Raw genomic sequence first — 17,224 nt, 5'->3', positions numbered from 1 at the left:
GGTTACCACGTCCGCCTCACAGTTCAGAGGTCGTGGGTTGGATCCCGGCTCCGGCCTCCCTGTATGGAGTTTTTCATGTTCTACCCATGCCTGCCTGCGTGGGTTTTCTCCGGGTACTCCGGTTTCCTCCCACATTCCAGAAACATGCATGGTAAATTGATTGGACACTCTAAATTGCCCCTAGGTGTGATTGTGAGTGTGGATGTTTGTTTGTCTCTGTGTCCCTGCGATTGGCTGTCAACCAATTCGGTCTGTCCCCCGCCTACTGCCCGAAGACAGCTGGGATAGGCTCCAAGCGCTCCCCGCGACCCTTGTGAGGATGAGCGGTATAGATAATGGATGGATAGAAATCCGTAAGGTGTTGACTGAGGGTAAAAAAAAAATAAAAATAAAAAATAAAAAAAAACTCAGGGTAGTCCAGAAAAAAACGCCCACACCATCTTGTGGTAGCTTCAAGGAAGTGCACCACTAAGACAAAACTCAGGAAAAACATCTAACCATTGCGAAAATAGCAATTTAAATTGAAGTACACGATGACAAATGAACACTTTGAAAGCTTACGTTTAGCCAATTGTGACAGTTCCAGGGTTGTTGCTGTTGTTTTTTTTGCTGTGGGCGCACCACCTTAATACACAAGGTAATCTCCTTGAGTCACCCCTGATCCAACGCTCCTCAATGAAAGAGTACAGGATTGTAAAAAAATACAAGCGGCTAACTTTAAAAAGTTCATATCAAGCCTTTTATTTGGTATACAGATATTCATACATTTATACAGTATACATATTGATATAGTGAGATATTTATATAACATGTGCCACTGCAAAGTCACAAACATTCAAACTAACAAAAAAAAATTTAACAAAAATGCATAATGTGCTTAGTTTAGTGCTGTAAAGCGCTTGTAATAAGTTGAGACAGGAATGAGGTAAATGTCAGGCAGGACAGTCACTCATTATGGTCAAAATAATTAGTAATTCATGAAGTGTCAACTTAGCGCAAAGAAACAAAGGTTAAATAGTGGCACCATGGACCCTTGAATTCAAACTAGAGAAAAAGGAATTTCCTAATACACATTGTTTATACTGTACATAAAGATACATAGTGCAGGAACGTACAAATTGAGTATTACCAATCACTCATGAGAAGTTTTCATGTCATTACTTTGACACACATACATACGCACACACACACACACACACACACACACACACACTCGGCTCACATGCACACCTACACGCTCATGCTCAAATGTCGAGAAAAATCTCACACACAATCCCCTTTCAGAGGCTTGCATAATAAAGCTGACCAAAATAATTCTTATGGTGCACACACCAACACACACAGTAATTAAGTATGCAAAGTAGGAAGGGTGTGTCTTTAAAAAAATAATAATAATAAATGACAGCGGGCACACTCAACTTAAATAGAAAGAGTGAAGGAAATTGTTTGTCTGTTTTTCCGTGGGTATACAATCTTGCACATCACATGTATGTGACAGATGAGAAAGAGGCGGAGCAGGCAGTGCTGAAAATGTCTAATAGACATTTAAATTGAAGCGCATCATGTGATCATTCAGAGTCTCTCTGGACCTCGGAGGCATCGGCCCTGCAAATTGGACACGTCCGATTGGCCTGTGGGAAGAAAGGATGACTTTTGTTCACGACATTCAAAATGCACGACTGCCACCTAAAGGACCGGAAAGGAGAAGGTTCCCAACTAAGATCCGTAATATTAATTATTCTCACAGATCGATCAGAGAGAATATATGCCTGCGGTTATTGTTGTATAATCTCTTTGTATGTAATGCTGCTCCTTGTGCCAAAGTATCCAATGTTCGAAAATGTTGAATTACTGGAACACGTATGCTAATTTCCATGAGCTCGTCTATGGAGGTTTGTATAATATTTTGTTAGCATTAATGTAGCGGACTTTCGTTGGACGAAATTATGATTTGGTTGAAGATTGTGACGTTTGAAATAAAATGTTTAATTCTCTTTTGTTATGTGACTGGGGGTGACAAACAGCTTGACGCAACCACACTTTGCATCTTGGGAAAATTGTGCGAGCAAGAGACTGAATAGTCAGAATATGGGAGGGGTAAAACTATTTCAACAACGTCATGTAGTCCTTCTATATCATGGAATTGCACGCATTGCGGTTGGGTCTGGAACATATCCCCTGAAATGGTGGTTCACTTACAGTAATGGATAATTGACTTTTCTTTGTAGAGAAACGGTTGTGTCTCTGGAGCGCCTGTCCACCTATCAAGTGTGAAATTGAGAAACCCAATACATCTGCGTGATTTTGAAAATATGTCTGCGAGCAAGACATTTTGAATTGTTTCGAAATTGTTAACTAGCCGGTGGCGGCTTTGTGCAAGGGCCATTTATTTGCAGTCTGGACAGAGTGGCGTGAACATCTCTGAATGGGCTATCACAGTCTCAACAAGCCTCCAATACCACCACAAAAAGTCACTCGGTTTGTTGCTTGTTGATTTATTATTTTCTAAATAGTCAAAAGAGGGCCCAAAAAAGTCACTCAGTTGGCAGCACCGAAAAGCCACTTTCTTTGTCGTTTGCCTCTTCCCCAGTTGTCATAGCAACAAAAGCCGTGCTCTGGATTTGCATAAAACAGAACTGACCGGTGATCTGTGAGAAGCGGATACTGTGCTGCAAACGTGTCTTCCACCGTTGTATTTTGACCGAAGAGTGTCAGAGACTTTTTATGAAAACACCTGGGAACTGCTTAAAATTATGAAAAAAACATGCATGAGGATACTCGATTACATGATCACTCGTTTATTGCGGTTAATGGAGACAAAAAGCCCGCGCGATAGGTGAAAAAACGCAAAGTAGAGGTTGCCTTATTATTTTATGTTATATTTATTTTAGTTATATTTTGTGGGAATTTACGCCTATGTTACGTCGTTGCGAACCCCCGACATGGTTCCCACCCTTCTAAATACTTGTTATGCAATACATTTGACTTACATTGAACTAAATGCAAAATGAAGAATAAATACCAAGCTGCAGGCTGTGAGAGGAACGGAGCTTCAACCGCGTCAGCGGACGATTACGACGGAACGTTCGCTAATAACCATGTTAAAGTTTTCATTTTTATCATAAAATCGACTTACCTTCACGAGAATGCTGTAGTGCATTTTATTCAAAGGTACAATCCTGCACTTTTAAACGCTTGTCGTCGTCATCGTTGTTGTGCAAAGCAAAAGTTAAACTGCTGCTGTTGCTGACGCTTCTTCGTTGATTCCTTCTTCTTTGTTGCCTTTCTACTTCTTTTAAAAAAAGCACGGTCGCCGGAGGTAATCGTGCCTTAACTTTCTCTTCGCACAATAACATCAACAAGGTCCTTTGGATAAAATGCAACGCGGGATTCTAGTTAAGGTAAGCTGTTTTAACACAAACTTAACCAAACTAACAAACACTTTCATACTTTATTTGCCGATGCCTTCTCGTCCACTCCGCTCACAACTTATGAACACAGCTGTTCGCTGTACTATCCTCTTATCCGGTTTGACTGTGACTAAATGAACGCCACAGTTGAACAACATTATGAGTTTCCGAACATAACGTTGTTTCGTCGTCGTTGTCGTGCTGAGCGCGCTCTGCTCACAACTTGTAAACACAGCTGCCGAACGGCACATTTGAACAACGTTATGAGTTTCCGAACATAAGGTTGCTCAAAAGTGCTGTTCGCTAGCGAGAGGCTGCGATGATGCGCACCCAGTCAGTTCACGGGATAAATCCACTTGTGCTCTCGTCGGTCGATCTCGCGCTGGGAACCAATCACGCACCTTTTATGAGCGCTTGCGGGTGTGTACAAAGCCTCCAAGTCAACTCATATCTATGAAACAATGCGTCTTTCTGCAATAAGGCTGCCGATACGGCTGTGGTGTTTCATTTTTAATTTGTTATGAATGCTTCTGAAAAATCTGCGGTGCACTGAGGGCGCGAAAGTCGAAGCGCGAAGTAGCGAGGGCTCACTGTAATTTACAATCAGGCTCTGTGCGTTTTTTCTCCTTTTAGCTGCTGGGCAAAAGGAGATTGTTTCCGGTAAAATACAATACAATCCACAGATAGGTGGGAGGATGTCGTTTTAATGAGTTGTGTGTTGAGTTCCAAACGGTACGAGTCAGCCAGCTCCACAGGGCGGGTACCTACCTTCAGCCACTTGTCGACACACTTGCCATGGAATTCGTGGCTGCAGGGCAGAACTCGCAGCAGTTGTCGAGACTCAAAATCACTCATACACACCACACACCTGTGAGACGACAACAAAAGCACAACAAACTTGATGTGAAAAGATGAGTTTGAAAGAGCATGTCTACTTATGGGAATGCTTTAAATCAGCGGTCCAAAACCACCCAACAAAATTTTGGGGGGGAGGATCATAAGTGACTAAAAGAAGTTGCTTTCATTAAAAAGGTGTGATGGTCTGGCGGCTGCACTTACAGTGTTTGTTCAGACTGGTGGTTATTTGGGTTGAAGCGATAGGATGGAAGTTGCTCAATGTCTCCCTTGGTAAGTCCTCTGAGTTTGGCCTCCCCAAGACGCTCGGCAAGATTGAGGAGGGCCTGCACCCGAAAATAATTAGTATCCAGGTTTAAATTAAATAGACAGGGGGTTTTCTTTTTTTTTTTAACTGTCAAATCGACAAACCTCGTAATTTTCCACTTCTCCATCATCGACATCGAGCTCGAGACTGATTGCAGGGCCAGTCGGCTGGACTGGCAGCATTGACCTACAAAGAGAACATTTTGAACTGTTCACATGAATTAATTTCAATTGAAAAACTGTCCCATGAAGTAAATGAAATGCCAATTCTGAAAAAAAAAAAAAATCACTTGACAAAATGAAAACTTGGTGTACTTCGTAAAAAATGGAAATCTATTTTCCAAGTGAAAATGGAGATCAACTCACAGGAAGTAAGGCAGGAGGCTGGGGTGATAAGGCGAAGGCGGTAGCGGCTGTTGCGAGCGGTACCTCCGGCCCGCGAGGCGACGGGGGATGAAGTTCGGGTAGGACTGGGAGACAGTTGACATGAGCGTGTCAGCTTAACGGCATTCCATGCAACAGCAAACTGGAACTTTTCTTAGCACTCACCACTCCAAAGAACTCCTGGGGCAGGGGCTCGTGGGAGAGGAAGTGGAGCTGTGTGGAATGTGGGGTGAGCGCTGGGTGGGTGGCAGGGGGGTAGTGGAGTCCCGCACCCAAAGACAGATGCTCTCCCAACAGCTCCACGTCATTCTCTATCCTTTGTAAAGGCTGCAGGGGGGGAAAGGAAGGAGGGATCACACGTGTGTAAGCACAGAACTGACGCTGGACGAAAACAAGCTGAGACTGTGTTGTCTGTCAGCTCTCTACTTGTTTGGGCTGAAAGTTTTAAAGGGACAATATAACAGATTGAGATGTTTAAAGCTTGTGATTTTATGGATATCCTAATCCTCCTTTCGACTTCTCCACAACTTCATGCTACTTACTGAACGGGCCTGCTGTGTCGTGTAGGGTCCAAACTGTCCAGGCTGTGGCATGTGAGGTGGATGGTGGGAGAGGTGTGTGGGAGGATGTGGGAGGTGAGGAGGTGGGGGGAGGAGAAAGGCTGGGTCACTGGACAGCAGAGAAGGGAATGGGTAGGCCATGGGTAGGTGCTGCACGGAACAAGTCTGCAGGACCTGACAAGAATTATATGAGAGGTCAGAATGTATCATCCACGCAAAGTCTGAAAATGCGCTAGATGTCGACTGTATTGTATCAACTTAGCCGCAATACAGCAAAACCCACAGGAGGAGCGACGCTGCAGACGGGATAATGCTGTCCACTGAAGACTACCGAGCATGCTGGGATTTGCTGCGGGGCTGAACGAGGCGGCAGACCAGGTGGAGCCCCCGGGGGGGACACAGTATACGATACTGGAGCTGAACCCTAAACACGGGGAACAAGGAGAACAAGGAGAATAACCCTTGTTCAGTCGGACAGGAAGAACAGACTTTTTATATTTGTACTTCAACAAAGAATATTCTGTATCGTGGCTCAAATCCTTTTAAGACAAACCAATCATTTGAAAACCAACCAATCGAGACTAATTGACACAAATTTAAGCACTCACCTGTTCCTGGAGGTCCAAAACCCCGCTGCTCTGTTGCTGCGATGGGTGCGGGTGGCCGTGCTGTGGATGTGCCGCAGGGTGCAGGAGTCGGGGAGACAGATTTGAGGATGGATGAAGGGGCCTCGGGGAGGGATTTGAGGGATGGTAAACCTGCCGCTCTTCCAACCCAGGCCCCGGCCCTCTAGGGGGCTGCTGGCTATAGAGCGGGTAGCCCTGAGTGGGGGCTGAGTGACGGAAATTCTCATCCTGGTGGCCCGGGGACAGCCCATGGTGGGAGTGCAGGTGGTGGTGGTGATGGTGAGGGTGATTGTTGGGGTGGTGATGGTTGTTGTTGCTGTTGTAATGGTGGTGGGGATTGTGTGTGTGGTGATGACGCGTCAGGCGGTCTCTGCGGCCACGCGGGCGTCGCATTGGAGGGCTGGGAAGGGAGAAGAAGAGCTTGCGGTATAAGCTACTCTACGTTGTAAAGTAAATCCATCTATTAGTCACACCTGCAGAAAAATAAATACAATAAATGTATGTGTGTGCGAGCGCTTACCTTCTTCGATTGCGGACAGGTGTGTGACATCTTTCTGGTGCGTAGTGGGCATGCGGCCTGCGACTGGGGGGGAGCTCCCAGGGGCGAATGGGAGAGGAAGGGGTAGAGGGAGGGGCGGAGCTTAGATCTAAAATGGACTGCTGGGAAAGACGCTGCCTTTTTGGGCTTGGGCTGTCTTCCATCTGTGAACAGTGGACCAAGAAGTGGGAGTGGTTGGGTGACTGTTCAGGCAAATATACAGTATATACATGGGGGGAATCACTACAACAAAGCTAAATGACAAGTAAAAAAACATTTCAAAATAACATTTGCGAACTGAGGCCAAATCCAGCGATATAGTTTCATGGCTTACTTTGTCTCGATCCTCACTGAACACATTATCTGGATGGAAGTGTAACACTCCTCCTGCAGGCAAAAGAGAGGGGGAGAGAGGGCGAAAACATAATCAGATAAGACTGCGCTGAGAAAAACATCATCACAAGACACAGGCCTACGCCTGTTAAGCCAGCACAACAAACTGGTGTTCCTCAATCTGATTTTCCTGTGCAGGATCACAAAAGATATGAAACAGTGATCAGTCTGTTACTCCAAATACAAATGGGCGTAAGACCTTGACCTAATCAATCAGTGTTGCGCTTCTTTGGGCCGACAGGCTTTTCCAATAGCTGCTTAAAACAAAGCAGAGAAAGCTCTGTGTGGAAAAAGCCACTCTGGATCTTTCATCGCCTCCGATGATTTGCTCAAAACAGCTGCCACCGTATGCTTTTTCCTTTTTCAAGGGACTCTCAACTCCTCATGACTGGATGGTCACATGCCTGTAGTGATATGTTCCTCAGTTATCTACAGGCTTGGTTGGCATTCCCATACTGACCACACAAGCAAGCACGTTTTCCACTTACTCCAATAATGTTTTCAACAGTAGCGATGTTGTTTTTAAATATTTGTTGTCAAATGTTTATTTCTCTGTTTTCGCCTCGGAAAATGTTTTTGTGCTGTGCCCCATCTCCAAAACAATGCATCAAAATAATTTTTTGCCAAATCCTGTTAATTAAACAAACTACTACAAACAAAATATTTGTAAGGGGTAATAACCAACAAGCAGCCCAGTAATGTAATAAATATGAAATGGAGAAAAACAATGTGAGGCTGGCTGCATATCTGACAGAGCACATGTGCAATCTGAATGTAGCACAATGCATCCAACGCCCTCATCCAACAGGTCTAGTCAGAAACAACAGGTCTGAAAGCAAACCCTAGCCCTTTGTTGTCCTTTGCAGAGCCACTCCGGGGCCATGTGAAGTCTGCGATAGTGACGGCTCAAAGACGCCCTGCTAGCGACTGAAGAACACACGCCAAGACGGCTGACTGACACTGGAGCAAAACGCTGCCTTCTATCTTTCTCCATCAACTTCGAGACCTCACTGGGTACTTGTCCGTCGTGCGTATTGTGGAGAGCGGGGGGGATGCGGGGGCGGGGGGTCGGGCGCAGGGGGTTACTGAGGCAGACTGATGGGGCAATGCTGGAGAGAAAACAACCTTATTTCGTCAGACTAATTGTGCTGTTGAAGCATAACACCATTGATTCCATTCTCTGCGTTATTATAACTACTTAACTTTGACGTAAAATAGTTCACAGTTTGGACCTTCCTCTACTGTGTTGTGTTTGCCATACAAGAAAAATGGTGTATAAACATTTAACATAACGTGCGTGAGATTGCTATTAGAAGCCTGGTATTCTCTCGAAATAAAAGCAGTCTGCAACTTCATATTTAAAAAATAAAAATAAAAAAAAATAAAAACAACAACAACAATGAAAAAACGGTAATGTTTATGAGTCATTGCGGCATGGTCTCACAATGTGACTCATGACCAAAGGGGCATTTGTTTGATTCCCGCAGCTAGCATTTGGGTTTGGTTGGTTTTGAGCTGCAATACAACAACAAAGAGGTCTCAAGAGTCTTAACTGGCAACAGTAGCGACTTAAACACTTGGATGATCTTAACATTGGCATTTATATAATAGGTTTGCATGTAAAAATGACATCAGTACTAAAATGCCCACCTCAAAAGATCTGTAGTGATTTAAGGGCTTTTTTTTGTGATTAGGTTTACGACAAATTGCCCCGCCCTTTTTGGGGCGTGGCTTGTTATTTTTTTGGTCCCAGCGGTCTACGTCACGGGAGGGAGGCAAGCGTGGTAATATTGTGGGAGGCAGACGGCGACTGGCAATGGGCAAGCAATCAGGCAAGCATGGATGTTTATTTCCCCACTCCCCCTTCTCTCCCCGGCTAACAGTAGAATAACTGTACAGCTAATAGCAACAACTAGCTTCAGGCCGTTAAAACAAAAGGCGTTAGCACCACAACATTAGCTCCTTACTGTCCGCGCAGCGTGTGGAGGTGATCATGAGCCTGCGTCTTCATCCAATGCAGTCGCGTGCGTTGTCTGACACCGCTTGCAGCCACGAGAGTAAAGCGGCGTCAGAGTGAGGTAAGACCACAGGGGTCTTGAACGTGAGCATCCGACTCCACAACCGAGTGTGGCCGCATTGGAACGCACCATTTCGGCTGTTACGTTCCATTGGACGGCGTGTTGACGGTCGAAAACTGGGGGCATTCCTCATCCAAATAAATGTGCACGTCCACTCATTCCCACTTCAGTCTCTGTAAATATCCTGACTGGTGTCAAATGCCTCGCCCGTCCTAACTGTGATCAGCAAAGAAGCAGTATTTTTTTTTTAATAGCAAAGAAGCAGTGTGCGCTCGTCCCAGCATCAATCTATGTAGCTCTGCTCACTTCCACATTTCCTCATTCTCATATAACTCAGCCACAGAGAGGTTAATCCTTTTGATATGTTGAAGTGGTCATTAGTAAGGATGTCCACATAAATTTTGGTGCCAATTGATCACCGTTTTTGGGCGTTATAAGCAATGAAAGTACAACGATTTCCAATGGAGAGTTTGTAATCCGTTCCTCCAGTGACTCCGACCGAACAAGGATCGAACGGTAGGGGGCGCGGCCATTCTCCTCATTAACAAGAGGCGTTATTCATGGAGTCATTTATTTCCTCATTTCTCCCAAACTTATTGATAAAATACAAAATGACAACTCTTTCCATTTTCCTGATCAAAAAATATATAAAATGAACTTGTTAGTGAAAACATGGCCATCCTGGCCCCACCGTCCCTTTAAGCATTGCCTTGCGATGTTAACGATACAAACAAAACAGGGAGACAGGACACGGCGCTGTGAAGCCTGCAACAGCAAATGTGTGTGCGATAGGGACAGTCGGAATAACGCAAGCCAACACTATTAAGTGACATGTCACGCCTCTGACTGCGGAACATTGACTCACAATCTAAAATTCCAGACTGGGGGGAGCAGGAGGACTCTTTTGCTTGGGTCAGTGTAGCCACAAGACATAATAATGGGCGTGGTTATTTTTAAAGTGGTATTATAGAAACAAGTACAAAGGGGCTACAGAGTATGCGTGAATATCACACAAAAAGTGCTCACACCACACACTCAATGACAAATCATTGATGATAAAAATCCTGTGGGATAATTCCTCTATAAATTACAATCACTGAAAAATAACAAAAATCATAGAAAACAAAAAGTTTAAAGTCTGAATTTCATCAGTGCATTTAGACCTTGTTTAGTACAATTTTGTTTTAGTGCATACATTAAATTATGGTATACAGTATTATCAGTTTGTATGACATTTCTTAATGGTTGCTCAGTGGGGGCTATTTTGGCATTTCTGGCAACACAACAACAGCCTGGTATAAATCATTCATGTCATTCTCTATTTTCAAGAAACGGATTTTGGATCACATTCAGTCTGACATCACATAAAAATAAGATTACTTTTTCATTTGTAAATAAAAAATTTTAAAAAAAGAAAAGTAATCAAGGTTGGTTTTGAAGCAGTGAAACAGCTAACCTTTCTCTGACAATTTTAATTTTTGCTAAATTATGCTCATGCCTCATTTGGCAGGATGAAAACAAGTAAGCTTTGCAGAGTGGCGAGGATAAAGACTACATGCAATATATAGGACAAGGTTCAGCTCTGATTTGTTTTTGCACAGATACACTCACTGGCCACAACATGAGAAACACAAGCACAAGTCATTCCGTGACCCTCCCTGTTCGTAACTCAAAGCACTTGTATCTCAAATCATATTCCCCCCAGTAATGAATGGAAATGTGAATACCATTAATGTGTTCTGTCCTGCACCCCCCGAAAAAGCTGGCCATTTGTCACATTTTCCCCTTCAATTCAATGGACACTGTAGTTATCCTTTTGGCAAGAGTGCCTTGACTACCAGTTGGCAGTGTAATGCAGACATTGCTACACATGGCGCTAGTGACCCTTTAGTGAACCACAGTAATATTAGCTCCTCTTTAAAGAGGATATAAAAAAATATATATGCCTGTGAGTAGGGCTGGACCGATAATTCAATATCCATATGTATTGAGATTGACACGTGATTGATATCAAAAGAAAATGCCTTCGATAAAATGTTTGATAGAAAAAAATAATTGAAAAAAAAACAAACCCAAACGTGGCATGGTGTGCGATGTTGGCAGCGCGCATCAGCCTCCAAACACGAAGAAGCCGCTAAACCAATGAAGAAGCAGCAGCTAACCCACGGAGCATGCATGTGGGGCCGTGCGCCACACTCACGTTGAGTGAGCATGCGGCGTAACTTTGTTCAAATAAATGACAAGTCCACATTTAAAATAAAATGATATTATGCAAGATGACCCGATTACACACCTTCGGATGGAGACGTGGTGTACAGGTAAAGGAGTCTTTGACATGCTAGCGCCAGTTAGCCATATCCGACCCTCGGCTTTGCACTCAAGTTAAAATCAAGCAAGTAAAATATAAATGAACTATGGCAATAATGAGTCCGCTAAAAAGATAAAGTAGTCCTAAGATGGTTGATCAACGATAATGTATGTACTGCAAGAGAGTATTAGTTCACTTACATTGGGTGAACATTGAATGCAGGCTAATGTGTGTCTCAACAATACTGCTTTGGAGTCGCACCTAATGCAAATATGCGTTTTCAATGAACTGGTGGAGGAGAAACTGCACATTACGCGACATAATGTACAGAAAAAGAGTTAATAGTTTCTTTTTTTTTTTTAAATAGGTTTAAAAAAAAAACAGTAATTATCAATATTGACTGATATGAAATACTTAGATTGTGACAGTTTTTCAGACATATCGCCCTACGAAGCACATTGTTTAAAACTGTTAATTTAATCTTTATATTCACCAGTTTATTTTACTCTTTCATAGTTACATTGACCTCTTATTAAAGGTTAAGATTTAAAATAAAATAAGATTCATTTTTTCTTATTTTTTCTTATTCAAGGTTCATTTTTTTTCTGCGTCATTATTTTCAATAGTGAAAAAAAAATCAATATACATCGTTATCAACCAATACTAAACACTTATATTGCGATATACTTTTCAGTCATATCGCCAAGCCCTACCTCTGAGTATTGTTATATTATCTGTCTACATGCGTTGCTCCACCACTAGTACTCAAATGTCCTTTGCTTAATAGGGTTATATCACTGCGACACGAATGCTATTCATTAGCCTTGTTATGCTGTTTCTATTTACACGTTAGCATTTAGCTAGCTGATTTGTGGCAAAGTTATCCAATTTTAAATAGACATTCAATTCTCTTCATGGCGACGTTATGTGGTCAGCGCATTTAAAATACACATTATGCAATAGGGCTGCACAATATATCGAAAAAATATAAATATCGCAATAATGGAAAATGCAATATGCATATGGCAAAGACATGCAATTATTTTTTTATTTAATTGTATACTTTTATCTCAATTTGACCAGTCAGACGCAAACTTCAATGCCCATCGCCATCCAATAATTGGACATTATCTTGGGGAATTACAATTAACTACGGTAGTTTAGAACACATTCACCTTGCTTACTTCGCCGCATGAAAAGATTTTGACTTCTTTCATAAGATAATAAAAATGTAATTTCTTTAGGTACACGTTAAATATTGCAATAATATTGGTATTGCAATATCATCATCCCTATCATATATTTTTCCAATATCGTGCAGCCCTAGCATGCAACTCTTTTTCTTTATTTTAACAGAGAAACTTCAACTAGGAGTGACAAGCAGTTTTAAGCCTCTTTTTTGAACAGTTGGCTAATTGCCAACTGAAGCTTGTTGTGAAGTGAGTTGACTTCACTGCCATAATAAAAAGCTCATACCTCAAATTTCTGTAACCAAGGAAAACTAAATCATCTGAATGTTTCTGGCTCGAAAAACCCGCATTACGTCGGATTAAGGCCTAGATTCACCAATCCAACGTCAGAGGTCGGGAAACGTCGTAGCGTCTGATTGCACCGTCTGATTGGTGTCGTGACCACCGTCGTAGAGTCGGACCCCGTCAGGCAGAGTCTGGTAGGCATTTAAAGCATGTTGAATCGGCGTTGAGTCGTGACATTTAGTCACTCTGATTGGCTGTTAGCTTGCAAATCAGCGTTCGGAGCACGAACAGGAAGCAACAAATGCGGATAAACTTGTGAGCACGCCATTTCTGCCTTAATCTTACAAGTACAAGAGTGATGGTTGACAATGTAAGTATTTCACGATACTGTGTCAAGAACGTAAGGGTTGGGTTGACTTCGCGTGGGAATTCATCGTGAGCGAAAAATATAGCTGAATGCATCGTTTACGTTTTTATAGTAGCCACACTGGGTAAGGATCGGTCACAGTTGGCCAATGTCGGATTGGTCTATCTAGGCCTTTACTCGTATGTCAAGGCATCACTGTACATCAAATTCAAAACCTGTAAAAAACTGCATTTATAAAGATATGTTGTTTTTTTAATTGACATTGTCAGAGGTGTAGTAATGTATCACATACATCTCTTAAAGGTTGGGTCAACTGGTATCGCTTTTTTCAATTGTGATGGATTTATATTGTTTTCTTATAGTCAATAACATTAAAAAGCAATTTGATCTGAAGACTATTTTATGGTTAAAAAAACATTTTTTTTTCTTTTTTAAAACTGGCGCATACCCAGTGTGATAACACTACAAAACTAAACCATGGTGAGAGCTGTTTCTGATGTTTAACTACTCAGCTGAGAGCAGCAAAGACCTCACGTTTGATGTGGTGCAGTCCTACAAACATGCAAATTACTGATAACATAATGAACAAACATGTTATTATCAAACAATTCAATATTGTCGTTGGAAGAACATAATTTGTGATATAGAACTACCGAACTGGATCTTATTGGACTGTGGTGGTGAGTTCAAACATTGGACAAACGTTACCGAAACCTCCACTAGAACACAAAGGGTTTTTGTTCGAACCACAGCTGCTCGATGAAGCTCAGAGTGAGGCTGCCTGATAGTAAGTAGTCATCCTCTGAGCTATCACGTACGAATGTAATGGTGCATCTAGCAGGCCCACGCGACTTACCGTTTCCTGGGTGCCGGTGAGCTCCGTGGCGTTGCGCCCCTGCGGCCAAGTAAGTACCCGGCTGCTGCGGCTGGCTATCAGGGTAGCCGCCGCGGCCGCTGTGGTGCGGTGACCAGCCGGCGTTGCTCTGCTGCGGGAAGCTCATCCCCCCTCCTCCACCGGCGCTGATCATGCTCCCGCTACCGCCGCTGTTACCTCCAGCGGGGTTGCTCACGGCGAAATGATAGAATCCGGACCGGGAGCGAGAGCGTGTCCTCGGGGGGTCCATGGTTGGCTGGAGCAGACGAGGAAGGCGGCGGTGGCGGTGGCAAAGTAGGCGAGAGACTCAAAAGAAGAGCGGAACCTCCCTCGTCAGACAGCTTCCCAATCTCGCTTTTAAGATAGTTAGCTCGGAAGACGTTCTTAGACAGATAGTGCTACCTGATGTATTTGAAACTAGGGGCTTAAACAAGAGATTTGACACTTTTAGACCCAAAAAGTGATGAATACCAACAACAAAAAAACTGACCAAACAAAAAGATGTTGACACTCGAGTATATTTTTTTTCTTCGCAAAGTGAAGTCGACTACGACCACTTACAATTACACACAAAGTCAACACATTCGGTTTATTACGAATTAACTTGTGTCCGATACAAGCAACATTTTGGGTGCATGTATCAGCGAGTTTACTGGGCGAGTTAAAGCCCTCACTGAAGCAACATGGCTAAGCTACCAGGCGTTAGCGACCAACAAGAGAACCAACGAGAGCGACACGATTGTCGCATTAACTTTAATATTTTAAATGACACGAACCGAGAAACCTACCCGCAAGTGGTGCACTTCCACCCCTTTGCGATAGCAAACTATACTGGCATGTTCATTAGCATAATGTCGGCTCCCCTGAGCTAGCACAAGCTAACAGGAAGCGGGCTCCGGCAGGAAAAACAAGTCCAACCGTGGCGACGTTAAGCGAGGACAAAACGCCGTATACTGTCGCTATACGACCGACAAACTGAGCTTACAGGCGAGCTGCTTCAGACCGCGTTCTTCCCCGGGCACCGGAGATGGAAATATGAATGTTTTTTCGTGTCAATTAAATACCCCTGTTGGGTTCGATATCAAATGTTTTCTCCGGTCAGCGGGGAGTGTAGTGGAGATCAATCAATGGGGGTTTCACACTATGTCAAGTCACTATCAATCGATCCATGATAAACTATACAGCACATACTTGCCTCGTTTTGGGCTAAATTACCTACACATAGTGTCTAGGTGGAATTAAAATCTTTAAAGTGTACACACAAATACAATAAATGTGACAAAGTAGTACAGTGGTTGATTTCCAGCGTAATCTTTTTTCAGCGTCGATTGCTAATACCTAGAAAGACTCTTGCAAGCGTTCGCCCAGCTCATTAATAATTCAGCAGTTTCAAACGAAAAATACTACAGTTCTAACTGTACTAGACTTCCAGCCTTCCACGTTGCCATTTCAAGCAGCAAAAAAGAATTAATCATTCATTTTATTGTGACATCTAAAAGCTATTACCACCAACTTCTAACGATTCCACGTGACTGCCTTTGTCTCCACATTCCACATCAATGTATTTATATTTACAAGACAGAAATAATTAATTATTCGTATAATTATTCAAAAGCATGTGTATTTTGATTTCAATTGCATGTCATTTAAATAGCAGCATATCAATGTAACAATGACGTGCATAACTACTGAAACAATATAAGGCAAGCCTATGCTTACTATTTGGGCCGTACAAGTAAACACATTGGAACACCAATTTAGGAGGCTTTTTTCAATACTAAAGTCGACATAATAACATTTCTAACAAGCACTATAAATCTATTTTCACTAATTTGCAGGTGACATTGTTAATTTTACATAGGGTTTATAATACCCAGGTGTATTTTTATTATAGTATTTTTAGTCATTTGTGGCCTAAGGCAAACTAAGTCATGAGGTCCTCCATGTCCATGCACTGCACTGACATTTTTTTTTTAATTTTCACATATTTCATTTTACTGTGTTTCATACTGTTGACCATAATCAACATTTAACAGGTGGTAGTCCTTTTTTTTCAATGGTTCAATTAAGGCAAGATCTACTCTCCTACTTGCCGTCAAGTATAAATATGCATTTATGTGTAACTGTGTATGTGAAAATACTTTTTTTAAACCCCAAAATGTTTTACATTTTGGACTAATGTACATGTTCCTTGTACATAAATGAAACATTTATTTGTCAGTATTTTTGCTAGAGACTTACGGTAACTGCTTCAAACAGAGACTGAGGGCTTATGGCCTGAAATTCATATCATGGTATTAATTAATTGAATCTTTTGGTCCTAACAGTTAGTGTAAAAATCCTAATGAGAATATTTTTGATTGGGTTATTTAAATGTGAAAAGCTAAATATTTCCTGTTGAAAGGGTTCAGAAAAAAATCATATTCAGTCTTCTTTATGCTTCTGTTCATTCAAACTTTGCGTTTTCATGTTAACATGTCTGCTTTTTCTTTTATGTAATGAAATCTATTTGACAAATAAAAAACATTGTCTCTTAGCAAACCTAAAATGATTTAAAAATATAATTCTGAGACCTATTATTGTGTAGATCTCAAAACTCAGTACTCTCTGGTGCAAAATAGTGTAAATAATATTGATGATATTATAAATATTAAATAATCGATCTGCATCGAGCTCTTCGCCATGGCTGCGTCAGCCGTTAGCTGGGGTGGTCTCGCGTCCTCCAGAACTGGTCTGGTATCACTATAGCTAAAGTATTTTTTTAATCATTTTTTTTAAATCAGGAGTGATGACAGTGATGCCACATCAGATTTGGATGGGACTTGTTTTGGTGACAGCTGGGGTGGTCTAGTGTCCTCCAGAACTGTTCTGGTATCATGAGAGCTAACGTAAAATTTGTAATCATTTTTTTTAACTCAGGGGTCATGACATTGAAATATGCACATTTCAGGGGATTTTACTTTGAAATGCCACATCAGATTTGGCTGGGACTTCTTTTGGTGGACATCTGGGGTGGTCTCATGTCCTCCAGAACTGGTCTGGTATCACAA

The 17,224-nt window shown here is 42.2% G+C and overlaps 1 protein-coding gene across 2 annotated transcripts; it reads right to left on the bottom strand.

Moving 5' to 3' along the window:
* Positions 1-712: 712 nt before the first annotated feature.
* LOC147151892 (E3 ubiquitin-protein ligase RNF38-like) lies at positions 713-15,304 on the bottom strand. Of its 2 annotated transcripts, none has more exons than XM_086020394.1 (13): positions 14,963-15,304; positions 14,157-14,430; positions 7,014-7,066; positions 6,662-6,843; positions 6,124-6,541; positions 5,799-5,939; positions 5,498-5,689; positions 5,121-5,282; positions 4,938-5,041; positions 4,677-4,758; positions 4,470-4,591; positions 4,179-4,278; positions 713-1,631 (listed from the first exon to the last, which is right to left on the bottom strand). In XM_086020394.1, exons 2-13 carry the CDS (start codon positions 14,422-14,424, stop codon positions 1,569-1,571), a joined length of 1,887 nt encoding a protein of 628 aa, XP_085876520.1. In that variant the 5' UTR covers positions 14,425-14,430; positions 14,963-15,304; the 3' UTR covers positions 713-1,568. The 2 variants fall into 2 exon arrangements, with proteins under 2 accessions (XP_085876520.1, XP_085876518.1); XM_086020392.1 differs by having other exon boundaries at positions 14,157-14,598; positions 14,963-15,303.
* Between the last annotated feature and the right edge of the window lie 1,920 nt (positions 15,305-17,224).

Source organism: Filicampus tigris, chromosome 2 (genome assembly GCF_054856515.1).
Source record: "Filicampus tigris isolate MCC_2025a chromosome 2, RoL_Ftig_1.0, whole genome shotgun sequence".
NCBI classification, from domain to species: Eukaryota; Metazoa; Chordata; class Actinopteri; order Syngnathiformes; family Syngnathidae; genus Filicampus; species Filicampus tigris.
This window is presented reverse-complemented; position numbering and strand designations above follow the sequence as displayed.

What these genes read in the sequence shown, in the direction of transcription:
- LOC147151892 (XM_086020394.1), bottom strand. Translation starts at nt 14,424, where the DNA reads ATGGACCCCCCGAGGACACGCTCTCGCTCCCGGTCCGGATTCTATCAT. An exon ending in TCACCGGCACCCAGGAAACG is followed by an intron (nt 7,067 to 14,156) that starts GTAAGTCGCGTG and finishes TTTTGCCTGCAG; the next exon opens with GAGGAGTGTTACACTTCCAT. An exon ending in TCAGTGAGGATCGAGACAAA is followed by an intron (nt 6,844 to 7,013) that starts GTAAGCCATGAA and finishes CACTGTTCACAG; the next exon opens with ATGGAAGACAGCCCAAGCCC.